The 17,533-nt window shown below is 41.9% G+C and overlaps 1 protein-coding gene across 4 annotated transcripts in view; it reads right to left on the reverse strand.

Annotated features, from left to right (window-relative positions):
• Positions 1 to 17,533, reverse strand: part of SGPL1 (sphingosine-1-phosphate lyase 1) — a 60,870-nt gene that overhangs the window by 26,459 nt on the left and 16,878 nt on the right. For all 4 annotated transcript variants that reach the window (XM_053306049.1, XM_053306046.1, XM_053306050.1 and 1 more), the window contains exons 2-5: positions 14,902 to 15,067; positions 11,882 to 11,949; positions 8,995 to 9,142; positions 7,757 to 7,836 (exon numbers count right to left, since the gene is read on the reverse strand). In XM_053306049.1, the coding sequence (XP_053162024.1) occupies positions 7,757 to 7,836; positions 8,995 to 9,142; positions 11,882 to 11,949; positions 14,902 to 15,067 (462 nt within the window). The remainder of the gene's footprint in view (positions 1 to 7,756; positions 7,837 to 8,994; positions 9,143 to 11,881; positions 11,950 to 14,901; positions 15,068 to 17,533) is intronic.

Below are 17,533 nucleotides of genomic sequence, written 5' to 3' on the forward strand. Positions count from 1 at the left end.
TTGAAGTTGTAGTCCAAAAACACACGGAGGGCCGAAATTGTGTAACTTTGTTCTAAATTATACAATTATTATTTTAAAAATCTGTACATGCATTCCCCCAATTACAGGGTAGGTGGGCGGGCAGGTTTGAAATACAGAAAATCAATCCATTTAATATATGATTAATACATGGGGGTATGTTAAGTTTTTCCCCTAGCCTAAGCCACTTCTTGCTCCATGTACTCAAACGTGAACTCAAATGTGAAATTGCCGACCTCCTTGCCAAAATTTTCAACTTAGCCCTGAAATCGGGCTCTGTACCAGAGGACTGGAGAGTAGCATATGTAACACCGATTTTCAAAAATTAATCTATACCCAAAAGGAGGAAAGGTACCACTAAGTCCAGGAGGATGCCAGCATGGCTAACGGGTACCGTCAAGGAAGCCATAAAAGGGAAGAAGACTTCCTTCCAAAATTGGAAGGCCTGTCCAAACAAAGAGAACAGAAAGGAACACAAACTCTGGCAAAAGAAATGCAAGGTGACAATAAGGGAGGCAAAAAGAGAGTTTGAGGAACATTTAGCTAAAAGTATCAAGGGGAATAACAAAAACTTCTTTAAGTACATCAGAAGCAGGAAACCTGCCAGGGAGGCAGTTGGACCATTAGACAATGAGGGAGTGAAAGGGATTATTAAGGAGGATATGGAGGTTGCAGAGAAGCTGAATGAGTTCTTTGCATCTGTCTTCACGGCAGAGGATACTGAGCATATACCTGCTCCTGAACCAGGCTTTTTAGGGATGGAGGCTAGAGAGCTGAGTCAGATAGAAGTGACAACGGATGATGTTCTAAACTGTCTGGAAAAACGGAAAGCTAACAAATCACCAGGGCCGGATGGCATCCATCCAAGAGTCCTCAAAGAACTCAAATGTCAAATTGCCGACCTCCTTGCTAAAATATTTAACTTATCCCTGAAATCGGGCTCTGTACCAGAGGACTGGAGAGTAGCAAATGTAATACCGATTTTCAAAAAGGGATCCAGGGGCGATCCGGGAAATTATGTTAGGTTAGCCTAATGTCCGTTCCAGGCAAATTGATGGAAAGCATCCTCAAGAATAAAATTGTAAAGCACCTAGAAGAACAGGCCCTGCTGGGAGTGAGCCAGCATGGCTTCCGCAAAGGTAAATCTTGCCTCACCAATCTTTTGGACTTCTTTGAGGGTGTCAACGAGTGTGTGGATCAAGGTGATCCAGTTGACATAGTATACCTGGACTTCCAAAAAGCTTTTCACAAAGTTCCTCATCAAAGACTCCTGAGGAAACTTAGCAGTCATGGGATAAAGGGACAAGTACATGTGTGGATTGCTAACTGGCTGAAAGACAGGAAACAGAGGATAGGTATAAATGGAGAGTTTTCACAATGGAGGGAAGCAAGAAGTGGGGTTCCCCCAGGGATCTGTACTGGGACCAGTGCTTTTTAATTTATTCATAAATGATCTAGAAGCAGAGGTAAGTAGCGAGGTGGCCAAATTTGCAGATGATACCAAACTCTTCCAGGTAGTGAAGTCCAAAACGGATTGTGAGCAGCTCCAAAAGGATTTCTCCAAACTGGGGGAGTGGGCGACAAAATGGCAAATGCAGTTCAATGTTAGCAAGTGTAAAGTGATGCACAATGGGACGAAAAACCCCAAATTCAAGTATATGCTGATGGGATCTGAGCTGTCGGTGACGGACCAGGAGAGGGATCTTGGGGTCGTGGTGGACAGCTCGTTGAAAGTGTTGACTCAATGTGCGGCAGCTGTGAAAAAGGCCAATTCCATGCTAGGGGTCATTAGAAAGGGGACTGAAAATAAAACGGCTAATATTATAATGCCATTATACAAAACTATGGTGCGACCACACTTGGAGTACTGCGTACAATTCTGGTCACCACATCTTAAAAGGGACACTGTTGAACTGGAAAAGGTACAGAAGAGGGCAACCAAGATGATCAGGGGCCTAGAGCACCTTTCTTATGAGGCAAGACTACAACACCTGGGGCTTTTTAGTTTAGAAAAAAGATGACTGCGGGGAGACCTGATAGAGGTCTATAAAATCATGCATGATTTGGAGAAATTGGAGAGAGAGAAATTCTTTTCCCTCTCACACAACACTAGAACCAGGGGTCACTCCATGAAATTGATTGCCAGGAGGTCTAGGGCCAACAAATGGAAGTACTTTTTCACACAACACGTGATCCAATTGTAGAACTCTCTGCCACAGGACATGGTGACAGCCAACAACCTGGATGTCTTTAAGAGGGGTTGGGATAACTTCATGGAGGAGAGGTCCATCAATGGCTACTAGTCGGAGGGCTGTGGGCCACCTCCAGTCTCAAAGGCAGGATTCCTCTGAGAACCAGTTGCAGGGGAGTAATGGCAGGAGAGAGGGCACGCCCTCAACTCCTGCCTGTGGCTTCCAGCAGCATCTGGTGGGCCACTGTGAGAAACAGGATGCTGGACTAGATGGGCCTTGGGCCTGATCCAGCAGGGCTGTTCTTATGTACTCATCATATTTTAGATTGATTAATTTTCTATGCTGTTTCAAACCCCCTTCCCGGTAATTGGGGAATTGTTTTAAAATTGAAGTTTTCACTAAAGAAGCACTGGATTAGTATAACCCCAGTTAAGTGCATGTGATTAAAACACATTGTATACCTAGAGCTGAGGATCTAAACGATCCTAGCAACACAATAGCCAATAATATGTTGTAAACTGCCTAGAGACTTTGGTAACGGACGGTATACAAATATGTTAAATAATAGATAGACAGACAGACAATGTTGATGTAGCAGTTAATATAAGAGAGTGTTAACCATTCAGTATTGGGGTTCCCCCCACCTGCATGTCTCTAGGAGGTGTTCAGGAAAGAATTACTTTAGTAAGATAGAGGACTCAGACTCCGTAAGGCTTAACAGTGGGGATCACTACAGACCCCAGATACTATCCCTCTATAGCAGCACTCCTGTACTATTAATCTTAATACAATTTTATATTTTTATATTCTGTTGGAGTAATCATCAAATGTGCCTCTTATTTTTTAAAAAAGATTACAGTGACTTAATCAGTGGTCTTTTTAACCGCAGGTTAGGAAATTGCCTTTAACATGTATAGGAAGGTGAAAAAGCAAAATTTAGCCAAGCACAAGCATTGCTCATGAGAAAACATGGTTTGCCAAGTACAGGAACTTCTAAGAGAACATGGAATGTGGTTTACAAGCACAGCAATTTGCATGTATCTTGCAAGTCGAACTTAGTTTTTAAAAGAATGTGTGCAGACTGGCATTGCAAATGAGGGTGGAGAGACAAGTGAAAACAAAACCACCCATAATATATGAAAGAACATCCCAGTTAGTCCCTGATGGTGTGCGGGGTAGGGGGTATGACGATGAGGAAGGGCTGGTGGTGAAGAAGACAAGCCCTAAAAACAAACAATAACCACATGCCAGCTCACCAGCTTCTCACTATAAAGCCTTTTCTCCATAGTGCTTAAGAAGAGTTTATTGAAGGGCAGTTATGCCATATTTAGAGACAGGACAGGGGAAATCCCAGGAACCTAGGGATATAAGAAACATTTTACCAGCCTTGCTAGGCCCTCAGTAAGAACATCCATCTGCTATTCACATTCCTCTTCCCTCAATGTGAAACAGATAAATGAAGGAATAAGCTAAAACCAACTACCTTGGGGCATTTGGCCAATCTTTGCTCTGCTTCCCAGCATGCCTTTTATCAGAGGCACAATGAGGGACTCCTTTGCTTGTAAAATGGGGAAACCTTAGCCAGCATTTTTAGGAGCATATCTCAGTTCCCAGTTCAGAATCCAGATACACTAAGGAACACACAAAAAGCACATGGAATCCTGACATCAGGAGCTCTGACAGAGAGCAGCATAAAGACCAGGAAAAATATGTTAGGCATGCATCTGCTGCCACTGCAGCTACCCAGTTTCTTCCTCTCTCTTGCTCCCTTTCACACTCACGCAACACTTTCATTCTCATATCATCTCATTTGGTTCTCAAGAACCAAGGTGCATAAATTCTGAAGAGACGGCAGTCTTTGCGAAAAGATTTTCAGATGGCATATAGAAATGGCTGAATAAGGCATGTGGCAGGACAGCATGTATCCTACAATAGTGAAAGAATGAAGAAAGAGTGCAAATAGCATAGTGGGCACTCACTTCCTGAGAATCTCAGCTTTCATTAAAAATACATGCACTGCGCACACACCAACATTTCTAGTTTTCATAGCTGCAAGGCATCTAGGCAAAGCTTCTTCAAATTTCAGAAGCAAGAGAGGTGGCTGAACAAAGTGAAAAGGTGTAAAACTGGGAGGATCATTAAAAGTAAAATCAAGCAAATTATCTTGATCTGCATAATTTACACCAGTCATAGAAGAATCCAGTCTCTCCTTGCACAGAATTTTAATATTTTTAGCCGTTTAAACGCAATCCTGATATCAAAAATTTAAAGCAGATCCTGAAGAACAATCAAATAAAAAGATGCATGTAACTAACATTTGGTTTTATACAAGCATCTGATCCTACACTCACTGCACAGTTCATAGAGAAGCCAACACTGAACTCATACAACTACCCCAAAACATTTTTTGCATTCATCTTAACAGTTGGTCTTCAGTTCCTCCAGCCAGCCAGCCAGCCAGCCAGCCAGCCTATCGTATTTATATAACACCCTACATAGAATCTCAGTCAACAGATAGATAGGAGGGTCGTAGCAAGGTTGTAGTGGGTCCAGAGACAAGATTTTAAAATGGGCCCTCCCTCACCGAAGCTCAGCTCATGAAGTAAAGAAATCTTAACCTATGTGCCACAATAAAACATCATCTTAATTTTTTTTTAAGGTTTTGTAAATTGTGAATGATGCAAGTCATTTAATGGTACTAGGAAAAGACATGGTGTTCTGGTAGCTCCAGGTCTTAACACTCACATCAGTTTTGGAGGACGAATACAACTGAAGGAAGCCCGGGCGGGTGTGCGGCTGGACTTGCCTCTTGCGGCCGCCCAAGGCAGTGGGCCCCCAGACAACTGTCTCCCCTTGCCCTATTATAGTTATGCGCCAGATAGATAGATAGATAGATAAAACAAAACTTTTTCCAAACAATTCTACAACACAAGTTGGCATTGGTCTACAGCTATGGTGGCCAACCTTTCTAGCAAGTGTGACTAATCCAAATTATGCGAGTGTGCCACTCGAATGCACATACAAGACGGATATAGGCTTCCTGTGCCTTGTTTTACCTCTAGTTCATTGAGTTGGGAAGGAGGCAGCAGCAAACACAGGAGAGCTGGGTAGAAATACAGGCATAGCCAGACCCAGAGGTCTTTGTACTCCTATAAACCCCTGCTTTTTATGCCACTGTAGGTTGGTCACCTACAATCTACAACATCTTCTAAACAAGCAACCTATTTCTTCAGCCATTTCTCATCAGAAGTGGTCAAAGCAATGCCTTATCTGTTCAGAAACATCTGTTATATCATGTTTAAACCAGCCAGTACAGGCAGCCCTGCAAATGAAAATAGCAACATCAGGAAACCTATGCAAACTCCCAACTTTTCCCACTTGAATACTTTCCAGATTAGACCCTGCAACAGAGTCACGACGTATCTCCAAATGTGCTTTTGCACTTCCTGTGCTGTGACATCGCAGTCCCTGAGCTGACAGCAGGGTGCCGTTCACATTTCTGAAGCTTTGTTTCAGATTTAATTGCTGCAATTCATTGCTATAACGTCGTTTGTCTGGCATAAAAAGGTTGATGTATTTTCCAGCGCCCGGGCTCACTTAATCTTACCATTGCTGTCAAAATATCCAGGGCACTCGGATGCTTTCTATTTACAAATTTTATTGTCTGATAATAATGATGCCATTTCTTTAAATGCTGCAAAACATGGTTTTGCTATCAGCAAGCTACAGCCTGAGTTAATGGGATTGTTAGTTAGATTGGCATCTATTGCTGTTATTATTGTCTGATAATTGACTGTATTTTTAAAATAATAGTATCTGATTAATCTGATCCTTGATCATAAATCTGTATTTTCCAGTTTTTACTTTTTGTGAGACTGCTCTCCCTGCTGGGCACTTTGCTATTTACATTTTGAATGCAATTTGCCCAAACCGAAGCAATTTGCCACAAGACCAGCAGGGCACTATAATATGCTGATGACACCCAAATCAATTTCTCCCTATCAACTTCATCAAGAAATGGCATAACTTCCCTAAATTCCTGCCTGGAGACAGTCATTGGCTGGATGAAGGAAAACAAACTGAAGTTGAATCCAAATGAGACAGAGGTACTGATTGGGGGGGGGGGTTGTATCAAAACCCAACAGATGGTTTAGAACTGCCTGTTCTGGATGGGGTTATACTCCCCCTGAAAGATCAGGTACGTAGCTTGGGAGTACTCCTGGATCCAAAACTCTCTCTGGTCTCTCAGGCCAAGGAGTGCTTTTTAACAATTTTGGCTGATACATCAGCTATACCCATTTCTGCAAGTAATGACCTTAAAATAGTAGTATATATGCTGGTGACCTCCAGGTTTGACTACTGTAATGCACTCTACGCGGGGCTGCCTTCATACATAATCCAGAAACTACAACTGGTACAGAATGCGGAAGCCAGGTTGGTCTCTGGGACAACACGAAGAGACCATATAACACCAATTCTGAAAGAATTGCCCTGGCTGGCAATATGTTTCCAAGCAAAATACAAAATGCTGGTCATTACCTATAAAGCCCTGAACAGCTTAGATCCAGGGTACTTAAGAGCCGACTTTCTTTGTTATGAACCCTGCCACCTTTTAAAATCATCTGGGAAGATCCAGTTACAGCTGCCGCCCACTCGTCTGGTGGCAACTGAGAGCTGGACCTTCTCTGTGGCTGCCCTAGGGCTTTGGAATGCACTCCTTGTCAAAACAAGAATTTCTCCGTCTCTGCTTGCTTTTAAAAATACCATAAGACACACTTGTTTTCTCAGGCTTCTAATTAAAATCAATTTTAAACTGTTTAACAGTTTTTATCCTGTTGAATTATTTTAATTGTTTCATTCTGAATTGTTTTTAATCTTTTTTACTCTGTGAAAGTGTTTTGTTTGTTTTTGTTTTTATATTGTAATTTGGATTGCAGACACCACCTAGAGATGTATCTATCAGGCGGTACATAAATATGATAAATATGGTGATACTACATTTATAAATATGGTGATATTTCAGGATTTAAAAAAAAAAAATAGCCATTTTCCCCCTTCATTTTTATTGCAGTTGTGGTTCCCCAACCCCGTTTCCTATAGACTTTAATGCCTTGCCAACTGCAAATTTGCCAATGGTGAGGTTTTGCCAGAATGGAACCCTAGTGGTTGGCGACGGATGACTGTACAACCAATAACTTATATTACCAGCCTCAGCTGAAATACAGCCCTTGGGAAGTCAGTCAGTATACTGGTCAGTCAAAACAGTTTATCTCAACTTTTCCCTGTATGACAGCAATGCCCTGCCAATTACCCCTTGCAGAAATCTATTTTAATTCTTAGTTTTTTCACCAACACCTTTCTCAGCCCACATTTCTCCAAACGTTTGCATTCACCTTCAAATAAATAAGCTTAACACGTGCATTTTAATAAACATATTTCAGGACAAAATCCATTTCACTCACACTACTGTTGCTTAAAAAAAAAATTACATGTTTGCATTCAACAAAGTTATGTATACATTTCTAGCAATTAGCATGCTGCATTACCTTCACAAACAGGTTAGTGAGTTCTGTTTCACCACTGTACACGGCCCCCGACACTTTACCATCTTCCCAGTGCACGTCACCTGGAAACACAAGAGACTAAAACTTGGAGGTATCCATTATAAAGTTAAAAAAATAAGATCTCTCAAGTCTTCAAAAATGCTGATAATGTACGGTTTATTCTCATACTGGCCTGATGCAAACGTCAACATTCCTACAGTGCAATCCTACATATGGATGCTCAGAAGTCCCACTGAGCTCAAGTAAGTGTATGTAGGACTGCAGTCTTAGTTTCTTATTTGTAGTTAAGCAAACAATACTGAACCTTGGTTAGAGCAGGTGGCAAACATTCATATTCTAGAAGGGAGCGGCGGGGAATGAGTGCACAGTACTGCAGCCCGCTTCTGATCACTTAACAATGGTGAGGCAACTGACAGAGTTGTGTCTCTGCTTGTGAAAACTAGACTGTGGTATGTTGCTAGGGCAGGGGGAGAGCAACTGGCCCTATCCAACCCCAGCACAGCATCAAGTGGCTGTTGCTGGTGTCTACCTTATGTTTCTTTTTAGACTGTGAGCCCTTTGGGGACAGGGAGCCTTCTTATTTATGTATTATTTATTTTTCTATGCAAACTGCTTTGGTTATTGAAGAGCGGAGGAGGCGAAAAGCAGGAGCCATACAAAAGAAAATAAAAGTGTTCTTTCACAATATGTCAGGTGTGGAACACACACCAAAGCTTTCTAAATCAGCTTAGGATTTCCTCATAACCATGGAATTCACGGCATTATTCTAATACTACTGGGGCAGCTTGCTAATGAGGAGCGGCCGAGGGCAGGCCTCCCACCCTGCCCATGGACATTGCCTCACCCACCTGACACTCACTGTCTTCCCTTCTCACACTGCTGTAGCTTCTCAGTGCACCAGTATGGATGGCGTTAAAACTACATCCATCCCCACACACTGAAAAGCTACAGTGGCTTGAGAAGGGAGAGGCGGGTGACCAGTGTAAGGAGCGTGGCCAGCAGCAACCAGTGTGCCAAAACTTAAGCCAGCGATGAACGCATATATACATACTAAATTAAATAAACAGATTTATTCATTTAGAAAAAAGGACAGTTCTTCATAATTTACAGGAAACCTGGCAGCTATTAGTTAAAACTACTTCTTCCATATACTTACACTACATTCATGAAGCCATCTGGGAAACAAATTTACATATATCACCATACACTAACAACCATACCCATAGAACTGTATTCTTGTATCTTGTGCATTACTTCCGGCTGGCTCAGGCCTTTTTCTGGTAGGGTTTTGACATAAACCTTGGCATCTTTCAAGAAGGACAAGGAGGAAGCCATATCAGCCTTGGCCTTGTTAGAATACTTTTGTATCTAGAAGGAGAGAAAAGTACCCCCCAAAAGGTGAATATTTTCTGTCAGAGATGTAATAAAATAGCAGATTCATTGCAAAAACAGCTAAAGATTGGACATCTATTCAGATTCTAGTGCATTTTAAATCTATCCTATAAGATCTTTATGAAATCTGGAGTCTGGGTTTTGGTGTTTAGGATTTAATTTGTTTATGTGCGCCCTTAGTGTGGCCATTTAAAATTATTTCTTTCTACTGCGCACTCACACCTTTTTATACTACAGGATTGCATGTCTATTATTTCAGCCCTGTGAAGAGTGTGTGTGTGTGTGTGTGTGTGTGTGTGTGTGTGAGAGAGAGAGAGAGAGAGAGAGAGAGAGAGAGAGAGAGAGGAACACGAACTTTTGCAGAGTTCTTGATCCCAAGGAAGAGCCGGTATTTATCCAGCTGTACATGTACAGGGCTCTATCTACACCTTCCACTGAATACATATTTTGAAGATGTGAACAGAGCTACAATCAATCAACAAACAAAGAGGTACAACAATTGAGAGGCTTGTTTCAGTTCATGCAAACTTCCCACTTTCTGAAGCCCACAAAATTCCAAGTGAAAGCTCAGAATCAAAAGCTCTGGATTTTTCAGATATGGACTACAGGTCCTTGTTGAGGAGCTAGGGCAGAGGGGGTTGCAATTGCCTTGGGTCTCACACATGGACAGGAGTCTCAACATTGATACGCATTGCTTTATTATTGCCAAAGTTTCCTCCACCACAACCCAAAACTCACTAACTTGAGCTCTATAAACCTAAATTAGAATAATCACAGAAACAAACTCCAGTATGGGGTGGTAATGTCCTTCCCTCCATGATTTAACTGAAATCAACCCACAGAAGGAATCAGGACAGATCATACCCCATTTGAGTAGGGCGGGGGGAGGGATCATATAACTTGTTTTCAGTGTTCTCTAACTCCATGTTCCAGGTCAGATTCAACCATAATTAAGTTAAGTGCCCTGTAGTGTTTCATCCACCACCCCCTTGTAATATTATTCAAAATTGCAGTGTATACTGAATCGGATATTGCCCACCCCTATTTCACAACTGATAGAGATAACAGCCAAGTGAACTTTTGCAACATTTCCAGCTCTGTTAACAGAGCATTCACTCAACTACAGATCAATATGATAATCATGTTTTGAACTTCCCTCAACAGAGAAAGATTAGTTTGGATCATAAATGGTTCCATATAACTCTCCAATTTGGAAATATATATATATATTTGTAGAAGATTGTATCAACAATGTAACAAAATGTAACATGTATACAATTTTAATTATAAAGCCTACTCTTGCTACTCAGTTCTAAGACCTCCGAATATAGATACAAGTGAACCCCATTATCCATGGAGGTTCTGCTCTCCACTACAACTGTGGAGAATGGAACTGCAGATAATGGGGCATTGTGGCAATAGGTATTGGGCGGGGGTGTAGGTTTCTGGAGGCTGGAAAATTGGCAAAAAATTGGGTGGGGAGCGGTGGGGGCAGCATGAAAATAAGCCAAATAAAGTGCCCTGCCGTGCTCTGAGAGTCTCCAGCTGTCCAGGAATGTCCCCTCCCCCAAGTCCCAAATTCCCATTTTTTCAGCAAAAAATCTTGAGGGGAGGGATGCTTTTAAAAAACCATATGTGCCACAAAATGGCTCATCTTCACGAAATGGCAGCTGGAAATGACCTGCAAGATCATTTCTGGACATCCCAAAGCCGCGGATATATGCATTTTAACCCCTTTGCATCCACAGATAATGAGGTTGGGTGTCAATTAGGCACCCACAGATGCGCAGAACTGCAAACAGCAGTACTGCATATAGCAAGGTCCACCTGTACTGCAATTACCGAGCAACCTGGAATATAAATTACACAAAGGACTGCTAACTATCTTACTATTCCAGATCAATGTTTTATTTATGCAATCATCAGAGGTCCGTCAGAAAAATAATTCACTATGAACTTTGTAGCACTCATCTCTTATATCTTCAGGGGAGAGACTCAAAAATTAACTCTTCAAAAACCTTAATATGGACATCAAAGCTCTCAACTGGAAACTGTAATACAATGGGAAATTTTTATATATGAAGCTTTTCAGGTACTCCAATATTATTATATAGTAGTATTAGGGGGGTTCCCATATGAACTCCCCTGGGTACCAAAACTGGCTGGCAATCTTTCTTTTGCCATCTTCTGCAAGTGTACGAAACATTCTTGGCAACTGCCTCCACAAGCACACCTGACCCCTTCCCAGAGGTGCACCTAGGTAATTTTGGAGCCTGGACTTAAAGGCCTTTAGAGGCCTAACACAATATTTTTAACACATTGTGACCACACCGCCCGGGACAGACTAAAAAGCATTTGGAGGCCCCCAGGTGTGGGGACTTCAGCCCAGAAGTCCAGGAGTAAGAGCGCCTCTGCCTCTTCCATTTTTAGGTATAGTCATTAGATAAGAATGTCTTTTCAAAATTAGGAAGTCTTTTGAAGACTGCTAAGGAAGGGAAGAGTCAATGGTGCATTGAGATTTCATTGGTTTAAAACTGGCTATAGCCCTAAAGATATTTTAATCAAATTGTATTGTATTCAAATGTTGTAAGTATTGTTGCCTTACTAACTTTAAACTGTTTGGGGTCTCTAGACAGAAATTCAATTGAAAGAACAATAAATAATTGTCTTGCTACCAAATTAACCAAACTAATATCTCATTGCTTAAAGACTTACCACAGCACCAATAAAAGGCAATTTTCGTACAACTCTGAAGAACTTTTTTTTAATTCGTGACATTAAGCCTAGGAAGGAAGCATACCAAAAAAAAAAAGGTTTTACAAGCCCGCTGCTTCCAAATATAAGATAATAGCATTTGAAGCATTTCAGAATGTGAAAAGGGGAAAAGAAATAGAGAAGAAGGCTACCAGACAGTGGTTATAGCTTCATTTTACACATTCCATACATTTCATTAAATTGCATCAACAGAGAACAGCTGAGAGTTCTCTCACAGAGTTCGGTAATGTTCATCCAGTACCTCACAGAAGCCACAATATGCCATATACCCAAATCCCTGTAAGTTTTTAAAGGTAAGCAAAGGTTTTCCATGACACACAGAAAACTGTTGCTTAATTAGGTAGACCCCCTCCCCCGTTTGCATTCTACCATAAGTGGGTAAATATTTAGGACTACAAAATACCCAGACACCTGGTCATCCAGGCTCCACAAAACACTCTGTCACCTGTGCACAGCCCACTCTGATCACAACTGCACGCATGGCTTGGTAAACTGCAGGCAATGGAACAACAGCACAGTACAGGAGAACCTCATTACTCATGGGGTTTCCATTCCTCTCCTAACACTGTGAATATCAAAACCGCAAGTAACAAGGCATTATTCCTATGGGTAGAGGGGGAGTTAGGTTCCAGAATGAACAAAAAAGCTGTAAAAACACCAAAAACCAGCGAGAAAAGGGGGGGGGAACCCACAAAAAAACCCTACTGTAGTGTGATCCGCAGTGTCTCCTTGTCTTCTCCCCACCAGACTGTGAAATGCCTCCCAAAATGAAAAAAAATTGCTTGAAACTGTTTGTTTTATTAAGAAGAGGTGAAAATGGCAGAAAAATTGCAAAATAATAGCCAAAAAAACACTCTACCTTGCTCTATGGGGTCTCCTTGTGCCCCCCAGACCTCCAAATGCCCCCCAAAACCACACACACAAAAATCACAGGAAAAAAATTCTCCAAAAAAAACGAGCCACAAAATGGCTCCTGGTTTCAAAATGAAGGGTGGAAGTGACATCGGCAGTCACTTCCAGCCCTCTAGGAACCACAGATAAATGGGTTTTAACCCTTTAGTATCCACAGATACTGAAACTGAGTGTCAATTAGAGACCCACAAATATGTGAAACCACGGATATAGAATACATGTATAATGAGGTTCTCCTGTGGTTGACACACTGTTCAGAGTAACACAGCCAGTTCTGAACCACTAGCATCTCTGCAGGCATCTAACAATACCCATGGTGTCGTGGAACAGGGCTACTGCACTACTACTTAGAATGGCACAATCTCACTTTCGCAGCATTACATACTTTGGCAATAATGTAAGATTAAGAGCGTTGTGTAAGTACAATTGTGCAATGTTAAGGTGTAGTGCTCTACCCCTGTTCTGCAACACTGTAGGCATTGTTTTAAATGCCCTCAGTGGTGCAAGCAGTTCAGAGCCACCCACATTACCTTTTATAGCATTATTTATTTATTTATTTATTTATTTTATTTCTTAGAAGATTTAATATACTGCCCAATCCACAGACTCAGGACAGTGTACAAAACAAGAACAGCATGAAATGCCTTCAAATAAGTTTTAAAGGCTGAATGGGAGGAGGCAGACCAAATGGGGGGAGGGGGAAGTATGTACGCCAGTGCATACTTTTGCAAGGACTGCATTTTGGTATTATGTTGCAGTGCAAAGCTACAATCATGCGCAGGCACATCCTAGAACTAGACACCAAGATGCTAAGCTTGGGCCCATTTCCCATTTTCTTGAACAGCTCCTGGAAGGCAGGTGGGGGGGGGGTACTCAGAGCCCTCCTGCCTTTGCACACTGCAGCTGCACTGCTCATAAGCAGTCTTATTGAAATTAATGAGACACGTTCCCATTGTGTATATGCAGGGGTGTGCGTGTGTGTGCAACCGTGCGTTCAGATTCTCTCCCTCTTTCTGGTGTATCTGAGCTGAAGTTTTGCAACAGAAAAGGTACACTTGGGAATCTCTGCCCTATCAGATGCTCTGGAATAGGAGGAGAGAGAATTAACTACATGAATTAACTAGCACATAGGCCCATATCTTTACACTACACTGGCACTATTAAAAGAATTCCCTGAAGCATTTCAAATTCCTACCTGTTAAAGGAGACTACATAGAAATGGAAAAATATACTTAAAAGTCTATTATAGTTTGAACAAGGCTCAGAGCACATTTGGAAATGTTCTAAAGGAAAAACTCACCACTCAAATAGAAACAAAAAAAAATGTAATTAATGGTGTTTTAAAAACTAGGCTTCTTTGCTAAATTAAAAACCAGATTGTTGCCTGTAGTATGCTCACAAATGCGTGTTTTCAAACAAGTCTGTATTTAAAACACTAACTGCTAAGAAGTAAGACCCCCTCTTCTTGCATACACTTTCTCCTACACATAACTAGAATGGCCACATCCATTACATGGTATGTAATTTGTTCAGTATGAAAAGTCAGGTTAAAGATAACCCTAAACTGCAAAGGCCATGGTAATTTGCATATCTGGTTGCATTTACAAACCTAGTTCTGCATGTTGTCTTCATGAACATTGTCAATGTCAAAATACATTTGGTGGACATGCAGTCTTTATTCTACAACATTTCACTTCAAAACCTGATTTGGCTGCTGGAAAAATATGACATCTAGGCTTGGAAATGAAGGGAGTGAAATAAAATCCATTTCAGCTTTTAAGATAATCTCCCTTCCATTCCTTTATAGGTTTGCGGTTACATTTTTCATTCCTACCACGAGGGCCAGCAGCTAACTTTCTCACTGAACTCCTGCTCTAGTATCTCAGAAAGGTCTACTCTCTACTTTGACAGCAGACTTCAGCCAAATAAAGATTTATACCAAGACTAAGAAACCCTGTTAGAAAAGCACAGATAAAACACCACGAGGCTACCCAAAAGCATTATAGGCAGTGCCCACATTCCTCACATTAGATATACAGGCCACTTACTCTCTGGCTGGAAAAGGAACATGTGTAGCCACACGACCAGGAGAGTAGCAACCACTGTTGTTGTTATCAGTTGCCAGGGTTCAGTCCCAGTACACTTTTCATTCACAACATTTCTTATTTTGTTCAAATACTGCAGGAAGATTTCCTTATAGGAAAGAAGAGCATCCTAGAAAAGAAAACAAACAGTCAATCGGAAAGAAAGAAAAAGCAACATCATGAATAAATAAGTGTCCTCAAAGTTAGACATATCTAGCCAGGGTTAGAATAAAAAGCACCCTGGGTGAGAGGAATGATCTTGGTGCCTGCCGGCCCCCGCCCCACAGTTAATTATTGTTGCCAAGTTGCATGACTTGTGCAGGGCTGTGTAACTTAGTACTGTAACAGTTCTTAAGGAGAATGGCATTTCCTAGCTGTACATGGGGGTGGAGGTCAAGGGTGATAGACAGAGGAAGTACACTATACTGTCTCTATTCAGCTCAGCATAGCATCTCTCTAGTGGCTGTTGCTGGGGTGTGTGTGTGTGTGTGCGCGTGCGTGCACGTGTGTGCGCATGTTTGTGCTTTAGATTGGGAGCCCTTTTGGGACAGGGAATCATTTCCTTATACCCTTTGCTATGTAAACCACATTAAGAACTTTTTGTTGTTGTTGAAAAGCAATGCTTACATATTCTTATTCTTATTATAGCAATAATAATACAGAGGACAGAAGACTGGGAGTAGATGGGTACTGGGGCACATATGCATTCATCATGAGGTAACAGGCAAGTCAGTAAGAAAAAGGAGAAGTTGAGCCTCACATTTATCTACAGTACTTGTATGCCACCCTCTCAGGGTGGTTCATGTAATTAGAACCAAATACAAATGCAATAAAACACAAGTAAACCTACAGAAAGAATGTAGGACTAACATACACAGGATTTTTCAAAAGGTTTGCTTTGTTTTAATGAAATTAATCAAATATATTTAGAAACTCAGAAGCAAAGAAGTCTGATGTTCTTCTGAAATGCCATTTGCTGGTTGAGATGTTTCATAGTCATTTTACTGGGGGTGGAAGGTTGGTAGTGACTTTTAATAATTTGCTGGTTTTATTTTTAGTTCATCAAGCAAAAATATTACACTTTGCAGTTAAGATTAGTTATGCAAGAGGTTAGTTGTAAAAATTAAGAGTTTAAAATGTAAAAGCATATTAAAGTTTCCATAACACTGACCCTGGTTTCAGTCAGATCAGAGGAAAGTGTGAGTGCAATGACCTAGAACAGAATAGCATCAAGTTGCTGAAGGCCTTAGGCAAAGCCATGCATTGGGCCGTTGGGTGCTTCTGCTCCTCCAGTGTGTCCCCCACAAGCCTACCCAATTCACCCAGAATGGGGAGGGAAGACAGTGCAGTGGCTGGCAGGAGGGTGGCCAGGAGGTCCTTCTATGTTGCAAACAGGAGGATGGCAGGATATAGTGGAGGCAGAAGCAGCTCTTCTTCCTCAGGAAAAACTGCTACCATAACACACACACACCCATTCACGGAGGGAGAAGGTGGGATGGAGAGAAGTGACTGCCAACTCTCTCAGCAGCAGCTCCCCTCCCTCTCAACAATTTGGTCTTCCTCCCAGAGTCCCATGGGTCATTGCAGGGGGCCCTAGGGGGGTGCCCTCTTCTTCAGTGAAGAAGAGGGCAGGACCCTGGTCCCTACTCCCAGGACCTCCCATATAGGCCCTGAGACCCTAAAAGTTGATTGTGGGTCCTCAGTCAGTGCCCAAATTGGCTAGCTCCAGACACTGGCCCTGCCTAAAACCCAGAAGAAAAAGAATATGCCTGGAAAAAAGGGGCTTAGTTAGAAAGTCATGGAGCGGCTGGAAGGTTATTTCCCCATAAAGAGAAGGGACAGCTCTAAAGGAAGGAGCTTGGAAAAAGAAAGATCCAGTTTGTTGCTGAGGAGCTGGTTTTACTTCCATCTTGGGCTTACACTTGATATAGGGAGAAGCAGCAGCTAGAGAGGATGCCTACCCACTTGGCTCCAGAGGTGCTTCTTTATAAAAGGAGCAGCTGTGGTCAGATCTCCAAAACAAAGAGAAGGTGGGCAGAAACTAGCAAATTCTGGCCCAAGGCAGAATTCCCATCAATGGACAAGAAGTACTTCTTGATAAAAACACTGAATGTGACACCATAAATCAGGCATCCCTAAACTGCGGCCCTCCAGATGTGGCTGAACTACAACTCCCAGCATCCCTAGACACAACTTTTTGTGACTGGGTATGCTGGAAGTTGTAGTTAATCAACATCTGGAGGGCCGCAGTTTGGGGATGCCTGCCATAAAAAGTCCACAGAAACATCGAGTGCCCTTCTTGGGTTGCTAAATAAATCAATAGACCTTGAAGAAGGTAAAGTAAAGTAAAGTTGTGCCGTTGAGTTGGTGTCGACTCCTGGCAACCACAGAGCCATGTGGTATTCTTTGGTGATATACAGGAGGAGTTTACCACTGCCATCTCCCACACAGTATGAGATGATGCCTTTCAGTATCTTCCTATATCGCTGCTGCCCAATATAGTACCTGGTGACTAACCTTGACTTCTGATAAGAACAAAAGAACAGCCCTGCTGGATCAGGCCCAAGGCCTATCTAGTCCAGCATCCTGTCTCACA

This window comes from Hemicordylus capensis, chromosome 3 (assembly GCF_027244095.1).
Source record: "Hemicordylus capensis ecotype Gifberg chromosome 3, rHemCap1.1.pri, whole genome shotgun sequence".
NCBI classification, from domain to species: domain Eukaryota; kingdom Metazoa; phylum Chordata; class Lepidosauria; order Squamata; family Cordylidae; genus Hemicordylus; species Hemicordylus capensis.